General features: G+C 37.9%; 2 protein-coding genes across 2 annotated transcripts; one reads left to right on the forward strand and one right to left on the reverse strand.

Moving 5' to 3' along the window:
• Positions 1 to 1815: 1815 nt before the first annotated feature.
• LOC149216545 (uncharacterized) lies at positions 1816 to 2514 on the forward strand. Its single transcript, XM_089389995.1, has one exon. The coding sequence runs from the start codon at positions 1816 to 1818 to the stop codon at positions 2512 to 2514; it is 699 nt and encodes a 232-aa protein (XP_089246121.1).
• A 17022-nt stretch (positions 2515 to 19536) lies between these two features.
• Positions 19537 to 20782, reverse strand: LOC149216546 (uncharacterized). Its single transcript, XM_089391233.1, has one exon. The coding sequence runs from the start codon at positions 20709 to 20711 to the stop codon at positions 20004 to 20006; it is 708 nt and encodes a 235-aa protein (XP_089247359.1). The 5' UTR covers positions 20712 to 20782; the 3' UTR covers positions 19537 to 20003.
• Positions 20783 to 20994: the final 212 nt, after the last annotated feature.

Consider the following 20994-nt stretch of genomic DNA (forward strand, 5'->3'; position numbering starts at 1 on the left):
TATCAGCATTTTTAGCCTTGGTCGTGTTCTTATCGTCACCTCCATTCTTTTGGCCTATCATACGCTTCCACTCGATTGTTTACCCTTTTGAGGAACAACTGCGATGGGTGATCCTATTAGCCACCCTCTTTACACTGTCGTGTTTGATAAGTTCCAAACTTACCTGGAAGTAGTCGCTACCCGAAAACATCACTCGTTCCTCAAAAACAAGTCTCTTTTAAGCTCTTTTTAGACTCGTAAAATATGAAAAGATTGCCGAGCTACTAGCCTTTCCAGCTCGTTAAAGTAAGGGGAAGCATCATCCCTCCTCTAAATTTTAATCTTTTTGGACTTGAGGGATCATTCCACACATTATTAATATTTGTGGTCCACACATTATAACTGTATAGTAAACATTACAATATTCCAGCTATTGTGGAGTTATTACTGAAAATTTTGTGCTTTGTTGTTAGATATAAGACTTTTTTTTCTTTTTGTTAATTAATCTAGGGTTGTATTACAATATGTAAAATTTAAATTAATTTATAAATTATATTTAGTTGGTATGGTAAACATTGATTAGTCAATTAATGGAAAAAAAATTGCATACCAATTTATAGTAGTCCTTCTAAAATTTTTCATTAAATATACATATCACATTAATCAAATTGCATACTAATCTTACACATATTGCTGTTATGATAAGTGTGAAAAGATTTATAAATAATTTCATGAGAATCAAGTGATATTCAATGAATAAAGTGAAAGAATTGAGAAAAAATAATATTATGGATAAGATAGAAAAATGAATTGATATTCACTAAACAACATAGAAAAATAATACATGATGCTTACTATGGAGAATGAAATTCTATTTCACACAAAACATACTTAATTTTTCTCCATGTTTGTGACATTGTCTGTTGAAATTAGAATATGATTGTGTTAAAAAAATACATATTAAAACTTTTTAAAATTAATAAATATTATAATAGAAAAAGAGCTTAAAAATATAATAAAATTATTATAATTAAAATACAGTCATTTTTATTATTAAATAATTGTCGAACTAAAAAAACCACCTCGTCATAAATTGAAGGCTAATTAAATGACGGAAACAAGTAAAAAGTTGAAAGACAAAACCATTTGTATGAACGATCTCTACGTTTGATGAGTGTTGAGTTGATACGCGAAAAATACCGAGTGGCAAGGGAAACACCATGTCCAAGCGAACGGCCAAATATATTAAATTGCCGTTCCGAATGAATCACAAAGCTTTGAAAGACACCAAAAATTCTTGCAATACAATCTAATAATTATAATCCAAATCACACATAAAATCAAAGCATCCTAATATTTATCTTACAAATCCAATACAATTTTATGTATGGAGAGAAAAAAAAATTATGTATGAGACCAAACTAATGCGCAGGCGTGGCATAACAAAGTTATTATGATCATTTAATATATAAAATATAATTTATTGTCATATAACAAACCATTTGTTATCAACAAGTCTAATATTAATCTAAAATTAGAAAACATTATATGTATAATTTGTTACGTGATTATGATTTGTCGAGCTGAACTTGTAACGAGCGTGAATAGGTAACCGCAAGTGATGCCCCGAACGAATGCAAATCATCGTTATCCAAATCGTAAATTCGGACTAAGGCGGATCAAGAAGCTACAGAGAAACCGGCTGTTATTGCGGCCACACATTCGGATGACGCACACCGGTCACCTCCTCTCCTGCGTCCCTTGTACGTATATAAACAAGAAGCAATCAACTCCCTTCTCATCTTTTATTCATTCACGTTTCGGCCTTGTTCGACTATGGCAGCAGCAGCAAAATGTATTGCTCTACTTCTTCTCGCAATGGCGGTGGGGGGCACCCATGCCCAGTCCACGACCTCCACGGTCTCAGTGCCAGAAAATACTGGCGAGGGCGGCGAAAGATTCAATAAGGATGTAAGGGCCGACCTGGCAAAGGATCAATTGGATCTCGCCAATACTTTTTTGTATGACCAGCTCTACGCCCAACAGCCGCCCAGTGACAGGAAGACCGTGACCTCCGTATCGCTGGTTGTGGCAAACGACATTGACGGGGCTGCCAAGGTGGACTTGGAAAGCAACACAATCTTCTTGAGCTCTGACTACATTAGCGGCTACAAGGGTGATCTAGTAAGAGAGGTCTTTGGCATTGAGTTCCAGGGGGTGGCCGCCATCTGGCAGTGGACCGGCAACAACCAAGCGCCCGCGTGGTGGTTTAACGGCGTTGCGCAATATTTCCGCTTAAGAGTCAACTTCGCCCCAGAAGGCTTTGCTGCTCCCGGTAGCGGAGATACTTGGGAAGAGCAACAGCCTCCAAACGGTGTGACTGCCAGGTTTATCGAGTACTTGCAGACCGTTACCGATGGTTTTGTTGGCAAGCTGAATGCGAAAATAAAAACTTCATGGAACATCCTATACTTCAAGGATGTCACTGGTAAAACCGTGGATGAGCTTTGGGAAGATTACAAGGCTAAGTATTGAAAAGGATCCTGATCAAAAGTCGTGGGTGAATTTATGCACGAGCGTAGGTCTACTATTCGATAATAAATAGCGCCATACTAGGCGGTTGGTTTTAGATCAAAATAGCATTCTACTAAATATGTTAATACACATAAGCCTTTTGTTGTAATACAATTTAATTTTCATTCTCGTTTTAATGTTTTATGAGATTACATGCACATAAGTTTTTTTAAATACAATTTAATGTTCTGTACTCAGTTTATAGATTTATTTTAAATACTTAAAAAAAAATCTAATTTCTTTAACTGTAAATTATTTTATGAGTCATTGTTTTAATGTTTTTTATAATTAATTAATTTTTAAATTTTCTATTTTAGCATATTGTTATTTTTTTTTGGCATATATGAACAAAATTTCAACTTTGATCAGTGACCCACATCCTTACACAGTATAGTGAGCTGTAGTGGAATGAGCCTCTTGGCTCAATAAATTGGAGAATATGTCATTTTTGAGATTGTAAGAATTGAAGTAAGATTTTGAAACTATACTTAGCTGAACATCAAATTCATTTCTAATTTCTTTCTCTTCTGAGATAGAGATATAAAACAAAGTTTTCTTTTTATTTTTAAAATATCAAAACCTGATTGATTGGTTTTGTCTTCATTTTTATTAATGTTTTTAATTAGATATATATTATTAAAATGATATTTATTGTACATGGGATAAAATTATATATAAAATTAGAATGTAATTTGTAGAAATTTATTACATAAATAATTAAAAATTTACTCCAAGAGATTTACTGAAAAGAAATATTAACATCTCACCTAGGGAATGGAATTACATTAGCCTCGGCCGAAAAGCAAGTCAAGTGAGCCTTCACCACTCACTATCTTGACCTCCTCTGCAATGAAAATAGTTATCAACAAGTCTTTAATATGAAAATAGTTATCATCAAGTCTTTAACATAAACGTGAGAATTTGATGTCAGCCCTCTTATGCAACATTACATAACCTCATTCTAAAATATTTCAAATAAATTTAAAACAAAGTTTATTGGATAACCATTGTTTCAAGTGTGGAAATTATGGCCACAAAGCTCTAGCTTGCAGATATGACAAGATCAAGCCAACAAAAAGAGAAATCCCACCATTGATGATAAAGAAGGTATGGAGGAGAAAATATGACCTGCAAATATCTAGCTCTTCAAAGGACATCAAGGAAGAATGTTTTGTTTTGCAAAGAGTTAGTCTACTCATGAGGAGTAGATGTTTTTCTTGTGCCCAATAGGAAATGGCTTCATGAGAAGCCAAACTTGGTAGGTGCATGTGATTAAAAGAGGAAATTTTCAGCTTCATGTATCTATTCATTTCAAGTCCACAAGATCAGTTTGAGGCATAAAAGGAGAGTGCATGAATTCAAGGGGAGTTCTACATGATTTGATGCATTACATATCATTTCATTCTTTTGTGTCATGATTGTTGATAATTGTAGCCATCTTGTGAGAGGAGTATTTTTTTCTATTTTTGCACCCTAAATGTTTTTTATGCAACAAGAAACAATGGTTGATGGATGATAGCGCATGTGCAAAGGGAGCATCTCACATGCTTTCATTTTCTAGTTGTTTATTGATGGCATCTTGGTCCATGATTTGTTTGGAGGAAGTTGTTTTGTTTCCCATGAGATGGGTTATAAAGCTCCATGGACAGTATGTTTTGGTTTTCAGCAGTTTTCTAGTCATAAGTGTCATAGAACACCAAGGACAGTGTACCCCTAAGGGGGAAGGGTTTATAACAACCCCCGGTTAAAATTTCATGCAATAAAATTTAATAAAGGCAAAATAAGACCAAGGTCATGGGACACCTACTCTAGGCTGAATGTTGGGTGAAATATCCTAGAGGGAATCACTTATTGTGGTTATGGCTAAGGGGAAATTGGAAAAGGAAATGGCGAAGGCTTTGAGAAGGCAAAGAGTCATTAATTGGTATATTTTTATGAAAATAAAGGGAAATTAGGATAAAATGGAAGTGAAAGGTCACAAATTTCATGTGAGGAGGGAAATGAAGGAAAATAATGGAAAAATAAAGAAATTAGAGGCATCAAGAATAAAAAGACATTATAGGACCAATTTTTAGATTTTTATCCGTTTAGTTTTGGAGTTAGTATCAGAGAGGAGAAGAGCACCATGAGGAGAAGGAAATCATGCAAGAAAAGGAAGGACAAGGAAAGCAAAGGAAGGACAAGAAAGGAAAAAGAATCAAGGATCAAGTAAGGAAAGGTTGGATCAGGTAGCTTCAGTATGAATACTTGTAGGTAACATATTGCATGCATGATTTCCTAGCTGGTGTTGACATGCATGGAATATTCATATGTGTATATTGGTTTCTATGTTATCAATGGCATGGAATTTGTTGGGTTTTAACAGTGGTTTGTAGACTTTCCTTTCCATTTCCAGATAGCCATGGTGTGATTGGATTCTTTCTTGGTTTATCTTTATATTTCCATAATGCTTTGGATCTAGGTGAGGTCATCTCAAGAAAATCCCAATGGTTGGGGGTGGAGATGGATTTCTCCGGGAAGCCCTCAACATGTGGGTGGAGATAGGAAAATTTCTCAAGGGATGGTGAAGGAATTCTAAGGCATCCAAGCTTGGTTAGGTTTTGTGATCTCAGGACTGGTTTAGGTGAGATTACGGTATGGTGAGGGTTGAGGAAGTTTAACCACTAGATTCCCTTGGTTTTTTATGGATTGGTTTATCCCATGATATCCTACATTTGTGCTTGGAATATGGCATGGGTGGAGGCATCCAAGGCTTGGGGGTGGAGATGGCCTTCTCTAGGATGCCCTCAACATGTGTGCGAAGACTAAGAAAATTCCTTAAGGGATGGTGAAGGAATTCTGAGGGATCTAGGCTTGGTTTGGTTTTGTGATCTCAGGATTGGTTTAGGTGAGATCACGGTATGGTGAGGGTGGAGGCACTTTAACCTTTGTATTCCCTTGGATTTTTATGGATTTTTTTAGCCCATGATATCCTACATTCATGCCTCAAATATGGAATAGGGTGATTGGCTAAAAGAAATATTTGGTTCAGCGAAATCTATGGTTGGGGAGTACATGGAAATCCCTTACTTAGTTGTATTTTTCGTATGGTTAATACGCGCTAAGTTCCTATTTATTTTAATGAGTAAATGTACTTGTTATTATGTGGCTCTAATGGTTGTTCTATCATTGTTATTTATTTGTTTGTATGTTGGTTATAAGCATGGTTAATTGACATATCCATGTATGGCTCTTATCACATTTCCATTAATGAATGTCTAGTTAATGAATGAATGACCTAATTGGTGTTATGAAAACTATTGTGAAAAGGCATAAATCCTTCTTGTTAAACCTCAGGTGAGTTTTTATATCCTTATGTTCAAATATGAATTCAAGACCTGTAAGTTGCATGTTCATGATGTGTTTTACAGAATGTCAATCCTAGTTAGGAGAGGTCAGTTCAAGTCCTAGTTCAAGTTTTTGGTTTATAAGCTTTGTTTTTATGTCATTTATCACTTATGGATGTTCCATTGAGTTCTGGTAGATGTGAGTCCTCGCCATGAAAAGTGGCTCAGAATTTGGGGTTGTTAGCATAGAACAAACTGAAAAAATCCATAGTCACATGGAGAAAGGCTTATTAGTTCAATTGGAGTGCTACACTCACTTGCTATATGTTAATTAAAAAGAGATTTGTATCAAGGGTTGGACACCTAGAGGGGTTGGGTTGCTCCTAGAGGTCCTATAGTACCTGAGGGAAGTCAGGAAGGTCTTAAGTGTTCAAATCCATTTCCTTAAGGTCACATAGGAGGTTGAGTCTTATCATAGTGACCTTCAGCTCATGTTTATCCTACGAAAACTGGTGACAGTGGGTAAATGTGGGATGAGGCAATTACAACTTTTGGTCAAGCATGAAGAGGGAAGTGATGAATATTTAACAAAGTTTTTAGAATGCCAACAGGTGAAAATAGAGCACCGCTATCTTGCCAGAATGCTTCACACATTACCCATCCTTGAATGGAAATGGGAGACTATTATTCTTGATTTTATTATTTGCCTACCCAAGTCTAAGAAACATAATTATTCTATAATGGTAGTAGTTGATAAATTGAGTAAATATTCCCATTTTATTCCCATGTAATCTACCTATAAAACAATCCAAATTTCTAACATATTCATGAAAGAAACTTTCACGTTGCATGAAATAACAAAAGTGGTAATTTCTAACAGAGATGTAAAATCTACAACTACATTTTGGAAAGATTTTTTCGATGGATTAGGTACTCAGATACTGTTTAGTAATGTATAGCACCCTCAAAAAGATGAGCAGACTGAGTGGGTGAATCAAGTGTTTGAGGATATGTTGAGAATGTATGTGATGCAACAACTGACTAAGTGGGAAGACTACATTCACTTGGTGGAATTTTCTCACAACATAGTTTTCACACTTCCCTACAAATGAGCCCATTCAAAGTGTTATATGGATTAAAATGTAAAACACCTATTAATTGGAGTGGCCTTGAGGATAAAATGATGTTAGGACCTGATATGTTGAAAGAAATGGAAGAAATAGTAAGAAAAGTGAGGGTGATCCTGAAAGCTGCACAAGACAAGAAATAAACTTATGTTGATAAAAAGTGAAACTACCGATAAATTCAAGTAGGTTACCATGTGTATGTATGAGTAAAACCAAAAAAGAGCACCTTATATTGGGGAGTTTTTGCCAAACTAGCACCCCAATTTTGTGATCCTTTTTAGATTTTTGCCTGAATTGGGCCTATAGCATATTAGCTAGCCTTGCCTAGCCACATACATATGCATAACATCTTTAATGTTTCAGTATTAAAGAAATATATATGATCCTAAAAATGTTATCAACTAGTAGGATATACAAGTAACATAATTAATAAGCAATATATATATATATATATATATATATATATATATATATATATATATATATATATATATAAAGCAATTAAAATTCTACTAGAAAAACCACCATAGATCTACATGGTGGGAAGGAGCACAAAAAGAACACTACACTATCATCAAAGAAGAATACTCTAGAGAAAACTCTGAATCACAAGAAATCGGACAAGAAAGAAACAACTCTCAAGAAAAGTAGGGAGAAAGCCCCACCCAACAACAAAAAAGTGAACTCGACAACCCCTCAAGCATCAACAGTTATGAGGATTCGAATACTGCACAAAATAAATCTTCATTTAATACCAAAGCAGATCTCCTAGACCAAACTTCTTCTCTGACTATCTTCAAAAGGACGAACACAATAGATCGCGAAGCTAAGACACCAATGTCCGAAGAACCAGAAGAGATGAAGGAGATGCAAGATAGAGGAAGTTGGAAGACCATAGAGAAGAAAAGAAAGCTACAACACCAATCTCGCCAAGAAAGACGAGGAGCTAGATAATTAAAAACTAAGAAAATTATAGGTCCAATAGACCAATTTGGTCTCAGTGGATGTTAACCACTATCATCATCATCATCACACACACACACACACACATATATATATATATATATATATATATATTAGTGAATGATTGTGGTTTTAGGTTCTAACCAAATGACGAGTTCCTCATCTAACCCATACATATACTCAATCAAAGAGAAGTAATGCTGCAGAAGTGAGTTATCACCGAAGTGAAATTGAAACAGAAGCACTTTAGCCCAGAACAGGCTACCAGGAAGAATGTAACATTTATGGAGGAAGCATACCCAAGCCTCTTTTTAGGTTTAGAAAACAATGGGAAAATGTTTTTCTCAATGGGGGGGGAGATGTAATATCCCTTAATAAAATGTATGAATATTTTTTTTACTGCTCATGAAAAATGGAAAATACTTTTAGCTTTGGGCCACGTAAAGGCCAAAATTATATTTTCTTTAGTTGAATTTACTTATATCTTATAAGTCATATGTAGCCTAATAAAAGTTACATTGGAAAAATAAAACTACGAGAGCTCACATTCAACTGATTAGATTCAGTTATGGGTGGGGTGGTTATAAGCCCAAACACCCTCTTGGGGAGGATGGAGAGGCCAATAGGGTACAGTAGACTTGAGGTTAGGAGGAATGGGAATAATTTTGGAGTTATTTTAGCAAGTGGAATTCCTTACTAACGCTGGTGTGGACGCTACAAATTTGAGACTATGTCTAGTTGGGATTAGATAGTGTGAGGTTAATAATAATTTATTCTAAGACAACCTTATTGTGAAGCTGACTCGGGGGGAGATGCAGCAAGGACTAATATCACTGGATGGGTGGAGTATTATTTTCCTAGTAAATTTTAATAGGCTAGCAACAATGAATAGATATGTATTGATAAATTTCTGGTTCTATTAAACTAGAACTATAGATATTAGCATTATTGTTGATTACTATGTTTTTTCTTTTGTATAATGTGGCCGATATTTTATATCTGATAGAACATTGAGATTACTTTTTTTAAAAGAAAACTTGTTTGGATAATTTTTACCGTGAAATTTTTATGGTTAAGTGTAAAGAAAATTACAAATTATGGGGACCATTTGAGATAGATCGTGACTCGGTAGTCGTAAGTGCGAGACGTGATAGTGTAACTTTGTTTGTTAAAAAAATAATAACATAATATACATTACAAGAAACATGTAGAGGAAGTATTATCTTAATAACTCCATATTATAATTGTAGGTGTTTCAAAATAAATGAGTATAGGTCTAGAGAGCTGCGTAGGGAGGATTCTTGTAGGAAGAACACCTTGATGATATTACTCAAAAGAATGGGAAATTTTTTTATGAACGTGAATATAGGATAAGGAAATCCTCCTAGTCACATTTGTAAATCTAGACTTGTTTAATTCGTAGGCTTGTGATTCTTTTAGAGTGTGATAAAGACCCTTGTGGACATGGGTTATTTTCTAGGCCTAGCTAACTTAATAAAATCCTAGGTATAGTCGTCGATCATCCAAGGGACATGCTAAATCAAATATTCATTACTTAACCACTTAAATAAAAATGAGCATAACTAAACAACAAACAAAGATTGTATAAAGACAATGAGTATAACTTCTTCATAATGAAAATAACATGAAGAAGAGAGAGTGCATTTCATGCACAAAGATAGTTGTTTATACATAAACATATACTGTATGGAACCAAGAGAAAACTCATATGAACATAATGATAAATTAGAGTAGAATAACAGAAACATTTCATTAACAAAATCCTTAAACTCGAAGTTGAATAATTGTTATTAGAAACTTAACACAATAGAACATTGTGATTAAATAGAGTGAGATTATTTTAGGAGTCTAAAAAATAAAATCCATTTTCATGGTGGTTGAGGGTTAAAAACGTTTCCATTGAAAAACATTGTGCAAAATTCTTAGAAAAAATGAACTGGCTCTCAGCTAGTGAGGGTTACTAATTTGCATTAAACCCTAACAATGAATAAGTAATGGAAAATAATTGTCTTTGTAGCTTATAATTAGATTTTTAATGCCAAAAATGACATTAAACCCTCTGGGTAGTAAATCATAAACCTTGGAAACAGATAAGGAAAGAAAGTCAATATGGAACTTGATTGGGCTCATAGAGAGAAACCACAACAACAAACATAGCAGCAGAGCCCCCAACCTGTGTAATTGTCTACAGTAAAAAGATTAGAGCAAGTTAGCAACTGAAAGGAAAAGTAGCGACAAAAACTTATGAAGAAATTTGTTTGTATTAAAAGGTAACTCACCTAAGAATTTTTGTAAGGAATTACTCGTCGAACCAAGAACTGTACATTGACCGAATATATCAAACAATAATGCGGAGAAAGGATTAAACCCTAGCTAGGTGAGTCTGAAGCATGTTACCTGTCGAACATGTTGAGACATATTCTTCCTTAAATGTCTTGCAACTATCACGGTTGGAACCTGTAAGGGTAGGAGAAAAAAGAAACTCGAAAGGAAGACTCGAATATGTTGAAGGCTAATTAAATGACGGCTAATTAAATGACGGAAACAAAGTAAAAAGTTGAAAGACAACCATTTGTATGAACGATCTCTAGATCATTTTTCTTGCATGTCATTTTTCCAAATGAATCACAAAGCTTTGAAAGACACCAAAAATTCTTGCAATACAATCTAATAATTATAAACCAAATCACACATAAAACCAAAGCATCCTGATATTTATCTTACAAATCCAATACAATTTTATGTATGGAGATAAAAACATTTTATGTATGACCAAACTAATGCTCAGGCATGGCACAACAAAGTTATTATGCTCATCTAATATATAAAATATAATTTATTCTCATATAACAAACCATTTGTACAATAACACATGGGAATGAAAAGAGTTATCGACAAATCTTTAATATGAAAATAGTTATCATCAAGTCTTTAATATAAACGTTAGAATTTGATGTCAGCCCTTTTATGTAACATTACATAGCCGCATTCTAAAAGATTTCAAATAAATTTGAAAAGAAAAATAAGTATTGGAAATACGATATATCGTTTAATACGAAACCATGTATATGTTTGTAATATTTTTGTGTGTAACATTTGTAATATTGTTATGTATAATCTGATATATTTAATTAACAGTGTAATTAATTATCAGTATAGATTTATTTTAATTACAAATTAAATATGAGGGATTAATTTTTTTTAAGTACAAACTGTTTTAAATTGCTAAATACAATGTGTCATTTTTCATTATTTCAATTATATTTTTAACTGCTAAATATAATATATATAAGATCAAATAAAAATTTTAATTATAGAAACTTAATTTTTTTCTATATATAAATATATATAAAGTTGATATCCACATAAGTTAGTTAACATAGATCTTCAAATAGTTTATTTAAATATCTTGTTGAAATAGTTTTTGAAGTATAAGATTTAAACATTTCAACCACACATTTTTTACTTCTAATAGCCAACATTACTTTTCTATTTAGAATATAGTTTTAATTTTTATTTTTTATTCAAAGGGGCATAGACGGACAACAAAATTACACATCTCCTCATACTGGGTTCTAGAATGAGCCTCTCGGATCTATTATTATTATTATTTATTTTTTGTTTAGAATTTTATTTATCAAAAGAATTTTACATGGATTTTACAAGACCCACCTCAAGATGGGGATTTCAGAGACAAACCAAAACCACATTGTAAGGAGAGATCTAGGTAAATATACTAACAAAAACAAAAGTATCATTCAACTTGGGGCTGGTTTCTGGATTTGCTTTTTTTCCTTTTCATTTTGGTTACTTTCTCCCACCCATTTGATGAAAGACTAACCATGGATTGTTGAATAATTGCCTGACAAGATGATATTGCATCTTTTTCAAATTCTAATGACACTGATTCCTAGGCTCACTTTACCACTCCAAAGGGAACAATAGTATTGTGTATTTCTTTGCAAAGTCCTAAAATTTTATTCTCCTTACTCTCCTCTCGGTCCTCATCTTAGGAGAGAATTTCATCATGTCATTCATTATCCTCCTCATAAAGATAAGGAGTCCTCTTTCTCCACGGGGGGAGCTACATGACTTCCAAGCCTTAGATTTAGTTTTTCGTTTCACTGGCTTTGGAGCGCAGGATTTCTATAGGTGTCATGTTTGAGGGCAAAGGCAACAACGAAAAGTCATGTTATCATATTTCAGGTGCTCGATCCAATAGAAATCACCTACTTTGAGTTTGATTTTATCATGAAAGCCTTTACTAATTTCAAGTTCAACACAGATCCTACCGTAAGTATAAAATCCAACAATGTTGCAACAATGTTGCGGAGGAAATGCAACGAACAAATGAGCTACATGCGACGAAAGGGTGGATGGTTTACGACACTTAGGAAATGCGTGGAGCGAATGAAGACTTATACCTTGCAAGCGTGGGAGAGCTGTGTGGCTAGGTCGACACATGTGTGGGCGCACGCAGGGGTGTGTGGAAAGAAGTTTGGGGGTCGGCTGGAGTGCCACCACCCACCATGAAACAATGTTACAACGCATATATATAAGCATGCGTTGTGAGTCATTTGACATCCAACAACTCGCACTTGGAGAGCTCGCACTTCTAAGGAGGAGCAAGGGTAAAGTGCGCAGTCCAATAGTGGATGTGCATATCTCATGCACAGTTCTAAGGTGCGCAAGTTGGGTGATATTTAGAGCTGGTTGTGGGTTGGGCGAGGTGCGCCCAAGGCCGTTCTAAAGTGCAGATTTGTGCCGGGTTTTGGTAGAGTGTCTCGGTGACTCGTGTGAGCACCCACTCTCGTGCAAGACGTGCACATGTTCTTTGTAAAGGTTGTTTGCCTGCTTTGTAAAAGAAACTAAGTATTGGCTTGGAGTCTGCCAAGCATTACTTGTATTGTATTATTGAAGAAAGACTGGTTATAATATATTGTCGGGCAGACTTGTTCGGGAGTTTCCCCTCCCCTTTATACTTGTTGCAATTGTTGATGTTCTTGTTATGATTGCTATGGATAATGAATGAGTATGGGCTTCATTAAGTATAAAGGATAATTGTATGTTTACTTGGTTGCGAAACACAAGCTAAGTAATGTTAATGTGAAAGTAGGCGTAGTCCACGAATGTTAGTATTGGTGAAAAGAAAGCGTTCGGTGGTGCCGCACCTCGCTATAAGCGGTTGAAAGACTACCGCAGGTGTAGGGGCGCAACAGTTGGTATCAGAGCAAGGTTTGCTCGTGGAAGGTTGGAAGCTTGTGAACAGGTTCAGGTGTTGAAGCATTGAAGCTGGTATACACTTGATAGGACTTCAGTTTGAAGCCGGTGAGCAGGGTTGCTCATGACAGTGGAAAGGGTACTTGCAGGTGAAGGAAGCCGTTCCACACAAGTGGGACAAGGGTTGGTTCAGGTTGCAGGTGACTCGGTGAACATGGAGAAGGTTGAAAAGGCAGTAATGGTAGATGAACCTACGGAAGGTGAACCTAGCCATAGTGCATTTGAAGCTCTCTGGTACGAAGTGTTGGAACATATGAGTCGATGGAGTTCTAACTGGGTTGCGATGAAGGCTGAGAAGATGAAGATTCAGGAGAGCTGTTCGGAACTAAGAAGGGAACTTGAAGAACTCAGGAGCTAATGCGGAAGTACGACAGATGTTGAACTCAAGGAACTTGATGAGGAGATCCAACGAAGTGGTCTTGATCTTCAAGAGCTCTTTGATGAAAGAGCCCGGTTGAGGAAGGAAAGTGCTAGGGTGGAGGCCGAAATCAAGCAAATTGAGGAAGAGATAAAGAAGAAGCTTCTTGGTTAGAAGGTTGTTGTGATTGAGCAGGAAGAGCTCGACTACATTAACAGGTTGGGAACTCAATACCGAGAGCATCCAGAGGATATTCGGAAGTTTAGTTCTATGAACTTGGTCAGTGGACACTTGGTTGGTGCACTTGAGCAAGATGCGATGAAGGGCAAGCTTGAAGGAAGTTAGGTTGGACCAGGATCAGGTTGCTTAGAGGAGCCAAGCAGGGAAGTGAAGTACCTTAGGAGGAATTTCAAGGTGGAACATGAACCAATTGACACTTCTGAGGCCGAATTCTTGAAGAAGGTTGTTGATGTAAGGCGCAAGACAAAGCCCACAAAGGAAGGTGATTCCTTGAAGCTAAGTTTTGTGTAGGTAACCGTGAAGGGAAAGAGATTTGCAGCTTTGGTGGACATAGGGGCTAGTCATAGCTTCTTAAGCAGGAAGGCAGCAAAGTCTTTTGGGAAGAAAGCAAAGATGGAGAGGGAATGGAGTGCTTTAAAAGCAGTCAAATCTACCATTAGAGCTGTTGATGGGATGTTGAAGGACACTCAGGTGAAAGTAGGATCGTGGTTTGGAAAGTTGGACTTGAGAGTTGTGGACATGGATGATCATTCGATGGTGTTGGGGCTAGACTTTATGGAGCTTGCACAAGCCATACCAATGGTGGACTGGGACATTCTCTTGATCACAGCTGAAGGGAAGACCATGATGGTACCGATGCATAGGAGAAATTGCTTGTTGTATAGACCAAGGATGGCTTCTATGACTTTGTATCCCAAAGATCCAAATGTGAAGCATGAGGATGTGGAGTAAAGAGGACTTGCGAGTGTGACTCAAACAACGAAGGAAAGGAAGTTGGCTGACTTCGTTGCAAGAGCTGGAAAGAAGGATAAAGGGAGTGAGAAGACAACGTCACGAACATGGAGACACTTGTTGGGAGCATCTTCTACTGATGATCTTCACAATGGAGTTGCAAGTGAAGGGAGCCCGAGTGCTACTTCAGAGGAAGTGGTTGATGAGGATTATGGGGGTAGAGATCCTGCTGGAATAGTGGACTTTTGCAGGTATGCCATGGGCATATATGACTTTCAGCTGACAAGTTACAAGCTAGGTAAGCTTGGATGTACATGTGAAGAGATTGAGGCTGTGCATAGATACTTGAGGACACAACATCAATCTGAAACATGGGTGGATGAGAGTCAGGGAGGAAACTTCCTGGCCTTCCTTTCTCTATAGATAACCTTGGGGGAAGGTTGGTGTGGAGGCCTTGGTAGGGAGGAACCACATCAACTTTGCAAGGGGCCTTGGAGGAGGCTTCTTTATGACAGGTGCAGACTTGGATGCAGATGACCAGAGGTTGAGATGGAGTCTACATGGGTTGGACATCATGGACAACTAGAGGCATGGACGTCAGGTTGGTTATATGGAGCATGTTGCAGATGGGATGGAGTTTCCATGGACCTGAGCATGGGATGATTGATAGATTCTTGATGAGCCCGAGATGTAGCAGAAGTCAGGGAAAGAATTGTGATGGCATAAGGATGTGCATTCTTATGGTTTGGGCGTATGGTTGGACTGATCACCCGACTAGTTCAAGTCATGAGGGGTACCAATGTGCAGAGATATGTTGGCATTAGTCGAGACATGGTAACACATACGTGTTGGCATCTGATAGGAAGACTACATGGAGGAGGGACACATGATGAGGTCGACACAAGATGTTGCAGTGGAGATTGTGTCGATGATCATGGATCGGGATGACATCTGATGGGAGTGCATACCTTGGTATGGTGAGCTTGGTGGCAGCTGGTCACTAAGTCGAGGCATGATGGAGATGAGGCTCTACATATGTTGCAGGGATGTTTGCCTTATGTGGAGAGGTCGACATCATGGATGAGTGATGATCTTGGTGGATGGCTACCGGGATGGTATGTTGTCGAGGACGACAATGATTTCAGGTGGAGGAGGATGTAAGGCCTTCGGGCGATTGTGCGACGAGTGCCGGGCGACGTCGCCGTGCACGAGGGCGTGGGCGAGCGCGCGGGCGCACGACGGGCACACGACAGGCGCGCGATGACCGGACATGCGACAATGTTGCGGAGGAAATGCGACGAACAAATGAGCTACATGCGACGAAAGGGTGGATGGTTTACGACACTTAGGAAATGCGTGGAGCAAATGAAGACTTATACCTTGCCAGCGTGGGAGAGCTATGTGGCTGGGCCGACACATGTGTGGGCGCGCACAGGGGTGTGTGGACAGAAGTTTGGGGGTCGGCTGGAGTGCCACCACCCACCATGAACCAGTGTTACAATGCATATATATAAGCTTGCGTTGTGAGTCATTTGACATCCAACAACTCGCACTTGGAGAGCTCGCACTTCTAAGGAGGAGCAAGGGTAAAGTGCGCAGTCCAAGAGTGGATGCGCATATCTCATGCATAGTTCTAAGGTGCACAAGTTGGGTGATATTTAGAGTCGGTTGTGGGTTGGGCGAGGTGCGCCCAAGGCTGTTCTAAAGTGCAGATTTGCGTCGGGTTTTGGTAGAGTGTCTCAGTGACTCGTGTGAGCACCCACTCTCGTGCAAGACGTGCACATGTTCTTTGTAAAGGCTGTTTGCCTGCTTTATAAAAGAAACTAAGTATTAGCTTGGAGTCTGCCAAGAATTACTTGTATTGTATTATTGAAGAGAGACTGGTTATAATATATTGTCGGGCAGACTTGTTTGGGAGTTGCCCCTCCCCTTTATACTTGTTGCAATTGTTGATGTTCTTGTTATGATTGCTATGGATAATGAATGAGTATGGGCTTCATTAAGTATAAAGGATAATTGTATGTTTACTTGGTTGCGAAACACAAGCTAAGTAATGTTAATGTGAAAGTAGGCGTAGTCCACGAATGTTAGTATTGGTGAAAAGAAAGCATTCGGTGGTTCCGCACCTCGCTATAAGCTGTTGAAAGACTACCGCAGGTGTAGGGGCGTGACACCTTGGATAGAACACTCTGGTAATCTTCCTGGTGGGAAAAAATAACTATGAAGAAGCCCTTTGAACATAAGAGAACCATGTAGGAGCTGGTCTAGTTAGAGTGTATCCATTTGTAATGATCCGTTGTTTGAGGCCACAACCCGTTGAAGCTGTAGATAAAGTTGTTCTCTACCATTAGCTCATGGGAGATCTTCCGGGTCTGGATGGGAAATGTCAACAAGAAATATCCTCCAATTTATCCACGATAAACGAACTAGGTAGATCTTGAGAAGGGACTTATTTTCATGGAGGTTGAGGGTGAGCTGAAGGAGGATTGACACCTTAGGGAACTTGATTATGAACATGGTATTTGTATGAAAAATCTTGGAGGGTCTAAGTTTCCCCAAAGCACCCCTCGCAAATAAAAAGTTAAAATAACAGTAAAATCCTTATAAATATGATAATAAGAGATGAAAAGAGTATCATCTAATTTCTTACTTCATAAAAGAGGCATTGAAACCTTGGAAGAAACCCTGATTTGAACCACACTAAAAATTTGAGGTCCCTTATAATATTCGTATATCTCACCCAAAAAAATCAAAGAGTATCAAAATACCATTTTGACTGAGATCGAAAAGGATGCTTTCATATGCAACCCTATTGAAACAGAGCTTCTGCATCAACCAGGGTATTTGGCAAAGGTGCTTGTTCCGCAGCCACAACCTTTTGCATCGTGACCTCAACTTCGCCATTACAGGGATGTTGCTCGGTCGTCGTGGCTTTCTTCCCATTTGTGAGCAAACGCTCGACAGGGAGAGCTACAACAATTATGCTAACATTTTCGTTGGATTTATTACCTTACATTTTCGTTGGATTTATTACCTTCAGCGCCAATGATAGTACTATCTACAGTAGGTAGTGAAGAATTGTTATGGTTCTCATCGTCAGCAGGAGCCGAATGTTCCTCTGAAATGGTAGTATTTGTAGTGTCTCCGCGGAGATTACGATGCGGTTCGATTCACTACAAATTACCTTTCAACTTTCCGAAGTGTTTTATATTCACAGAACTAAAATTCTTAAACACTAACCCTAAAGCTGACAAACGGCCTTAGAAGTTATAACACACTTACTTTGAAACGAGTAAATCTTGTTGCAACAATTTTTCTTTTTTCACAACCTCGTAATATTCTCGTTGTGGAAAAAGCATATCGTCGTTCGCCATGGACGCATGCACGACCTTCCGTAAATTGCGAGACATCTCCACCGAGAATTGCGATCCTTGGGTTCTTTTTTAATCTTAGGAAATTTTTCGGCCTTGAGGAAAGCCTTAGTACATTGGTGCCTACTATACCCATTATTATAGAAAACACTTAGGAGATGAGATTTCTCATCATTAAGATGGTTTTCATTAGAAACTCTTAACGCTCTAGTCGTTAAAGTGTTGAGAACACCAAGCTTTTGAGTTGCGAAGTGATGATATTGAGCATGAAGATATTTCTACGTGTGAGTTTTCTTTTGAAAGACTTGATGAGAAAAAGAGTCATCATCCTTCCTTGAAAGGAGGATGTCGAGGAAAGGAAGACTACTATTGCTCTCATATTCCATCGTGAGCTTTATGGAACTAGATTGATTGTTAAGATGAAGGAAAAAAAAGTTTCAACTTTTCCTTACCATGGGACCAGATGACACAAATGACATCCACAAACATCTTCAACATCTTAGGAAGAAGTCGAGCAAAGGACATGGCCTTTGATTGAAATTCCTCCATGAATAGATTAGCCACCATAGGGGAGAGGGGGGAACCAATGGCAACAACACAAGTTTGTTCATAGAATTTCCCATCACAAGAGAAGAAAGTAGGGGTGAGACAAATACCAACTAAACTAGCCGTATCAGGATCCATAATATGCTTGATGACTTCAATGGACTCATTGATAGGGATATTGGTATAGAGGGAGACCACATCGAAACTCAAAGTTTGTCATCAGGATCCAATTTTATACCCTTTAACTCATTGATAAATGAGGAGGAGTCCTTGACAAAGGATTATGTATGGCCAACAAGGGGTTTAAGCTTTTGGGTTAAATATTTAGCCAGAAGATAGGTCAGCACTCCTATAGTGTTGATAATGGATCTCAAGGGAGCCCCTTCCTTATGAATCTTTGGAAGGCCATAGATTATGGGGTTAAGAGGGCTACTTTCAATAAGCTTATGATTAAAAAAGCTAACTTACTAGATTTTATAGCAAGAGCCACACTTTTGGAGATATTCTTTAAAGGATCTTTATTAAGTTTCTTATATCTCTTGCTATTACAAAGGTGGTCCAACAATTTTTTTTTGATAATCCTCTTTATTTAGAATAGCCACTGCACCACCCTTTTCAGTTTTGAGAACAACACCATCCTTGTTATTGCGACTTGAGAACATCAAACTCAAGTTTGTTAATGTTAATTATTTTTAATTACATTATTAAAATTTTATTATTTTGGTTATGTTATTATTTTTCCAAAAATATAAAAAGAAAGAAAAATATACTAATAAAAGTTGCATCTCTACCTAAATAAAAAATTATATATATATATATATTAAAATATAGAACATTTACGTATATTAAACCAAAAAAATTATATCAAGAAAGTGTGACAAATTTAACACTGATTAAACCATATTTAATGAATATGCCAAACCAAAACTGGTGAAAACATTTTAATGAATATTAATTATCGTGATCGGCTTGATGAAAGTTAAGCATACCGATGTTGTATAGCCATATTTTTTGGAGTATTTGAGTACCACCACCGTCTTTTCACAATAGAATTCAACTCCATTGAAATATCATACAAATACACATGGCCATGCTTATAACTAGCTTTATTTTTATTTTTTTTTAACACATGGTGAATCGGTAAAGTTTAATCTATAGGAGACCCAGGATCAAACCTCATTGCTGCCACTATAACACCAAGAGCATAACCAACCACCTGCAAGTCGGGTATACTAAGATCCTATGATTTTAGCAAGAGCACACCCACGGGAGGGGGTCCGCCCCTTTAGCCGTCACCACATCAGGTCACTGTACTCCATGAGATTTGAACTTCAGTCCTCCCGGACTTTACTTTTCTTATTAAGTGGGGCGAATGGTATGTCAGGGACACATCATTTAGTATCAGCTTCAAATTACATAGTACACCCGCTAAGCTGCCATTTATTGTTGAGTAGTTATCATGTAGCAATTAGTCCACTACTTTGGCTCACGATGAATTCGCATACTTAGCCTTGTAATCACTCCAAAGCTCATCCACAGACTTGCCAGTGAGATCGTTGAAGAATCCCACGTCCCATCCATCGCGCAGTTTCGAATTCATCTTCGCAACGAAACCAGAAGCAACGGTGTCACAGTACTGGAGAAAGTAGGCAGTCACATCGTAGCCCTGGTCCCACTTGTCACCGCTGCCTGGCTTAACCCAGTGTGATGGGGCAAAGCCCGCAGTGAGGCGAACATAATCCGCAATGCCTTCGATCAGCCCTGACGGCGCGTTGCCGTTGCCGTTCCACTGCCAGACGTGGGTCATCTCGTGGTACAGGACGCCTGTGATCTCAGTCTTTACGTCGCCTTGGTAACTGGCAACGTACTCCGCTCTCAAGTGGATTTGGTCGTTGCTCGTGTAGGCCACGATTCCGCTGTCGCTGAAGCTTTCTACAAACAGAGTGACCGTCTGCACATTCTTCCTATCGGCCGACGATTGCTGGGCGAAGGTTTGCCAGATGAATTGGGTGGCGGCGTCCAGTATCTGCAGGGCGTTTGTCCTTCCTATCTCGTTGTCGAATCTCTTCCCGCCGTCGCTACTCTCGACTGAATTGGTGACCACGTAGTCCACCGCGTGGGTGCCTCCCACGGCCAGTGCCACAAGAAGTAGAGCAACACATTTTGCCGCTGCCATATCCAGCGAGAACAACATTCAGCCAAATCAAATCCTGAATGAGTAAAGTTTGGGGGAGGACTTGATTTCTATGTAGAAGGGATGGAGAAGAAGAGGTTTATATAGAGCGAAGGAAAGAAGAATATGCAGAGTTGTACACGCAATTTGCAATGCAACTCCTAATGCGATGGGGTCAATATGCAGAGTTGTGCACGCAAACGCAAGTCGACTGGACGAAGCACTGACTTTGATTTCGTATACAGAGGTTTCTAGATAAACTTTTGACCTTTTGCTTTAATAAAAGAAGGTAATTTATGTCATT

This window comes from Pinus tabuliformis, chromosome 1_1, assembly GCF_031772625.1.
Source record: "Pinus tabuliformis cultivar Carrire ecotype Pingquan chromosome 1_1, CPIR1, whole genome shotgun sequence".
Classification (NCBI taxonomy): Eukaryota; Viridiplantae; Streptophyta; class Pinopsida; order Pinales; family Pinaceae; genus Pinus; species Pinus tabuliformis.

Coding starts and splice junctions, on each gene's coding strand:
- LOC149216545 (XM_089389995.1), top strand. CDS start 1,816: ATGGCAGCAGCAGCAAAATGTATTGCTCTACTTCTTCTCGCAATGGCG.
- LOC149216546 (XM_089391233.1), bottom strand. CDS start 20,711: ATGTTGTTCTCGCTGGATATGGCAGCGGCAAAATGTGTTGCTCTACTT.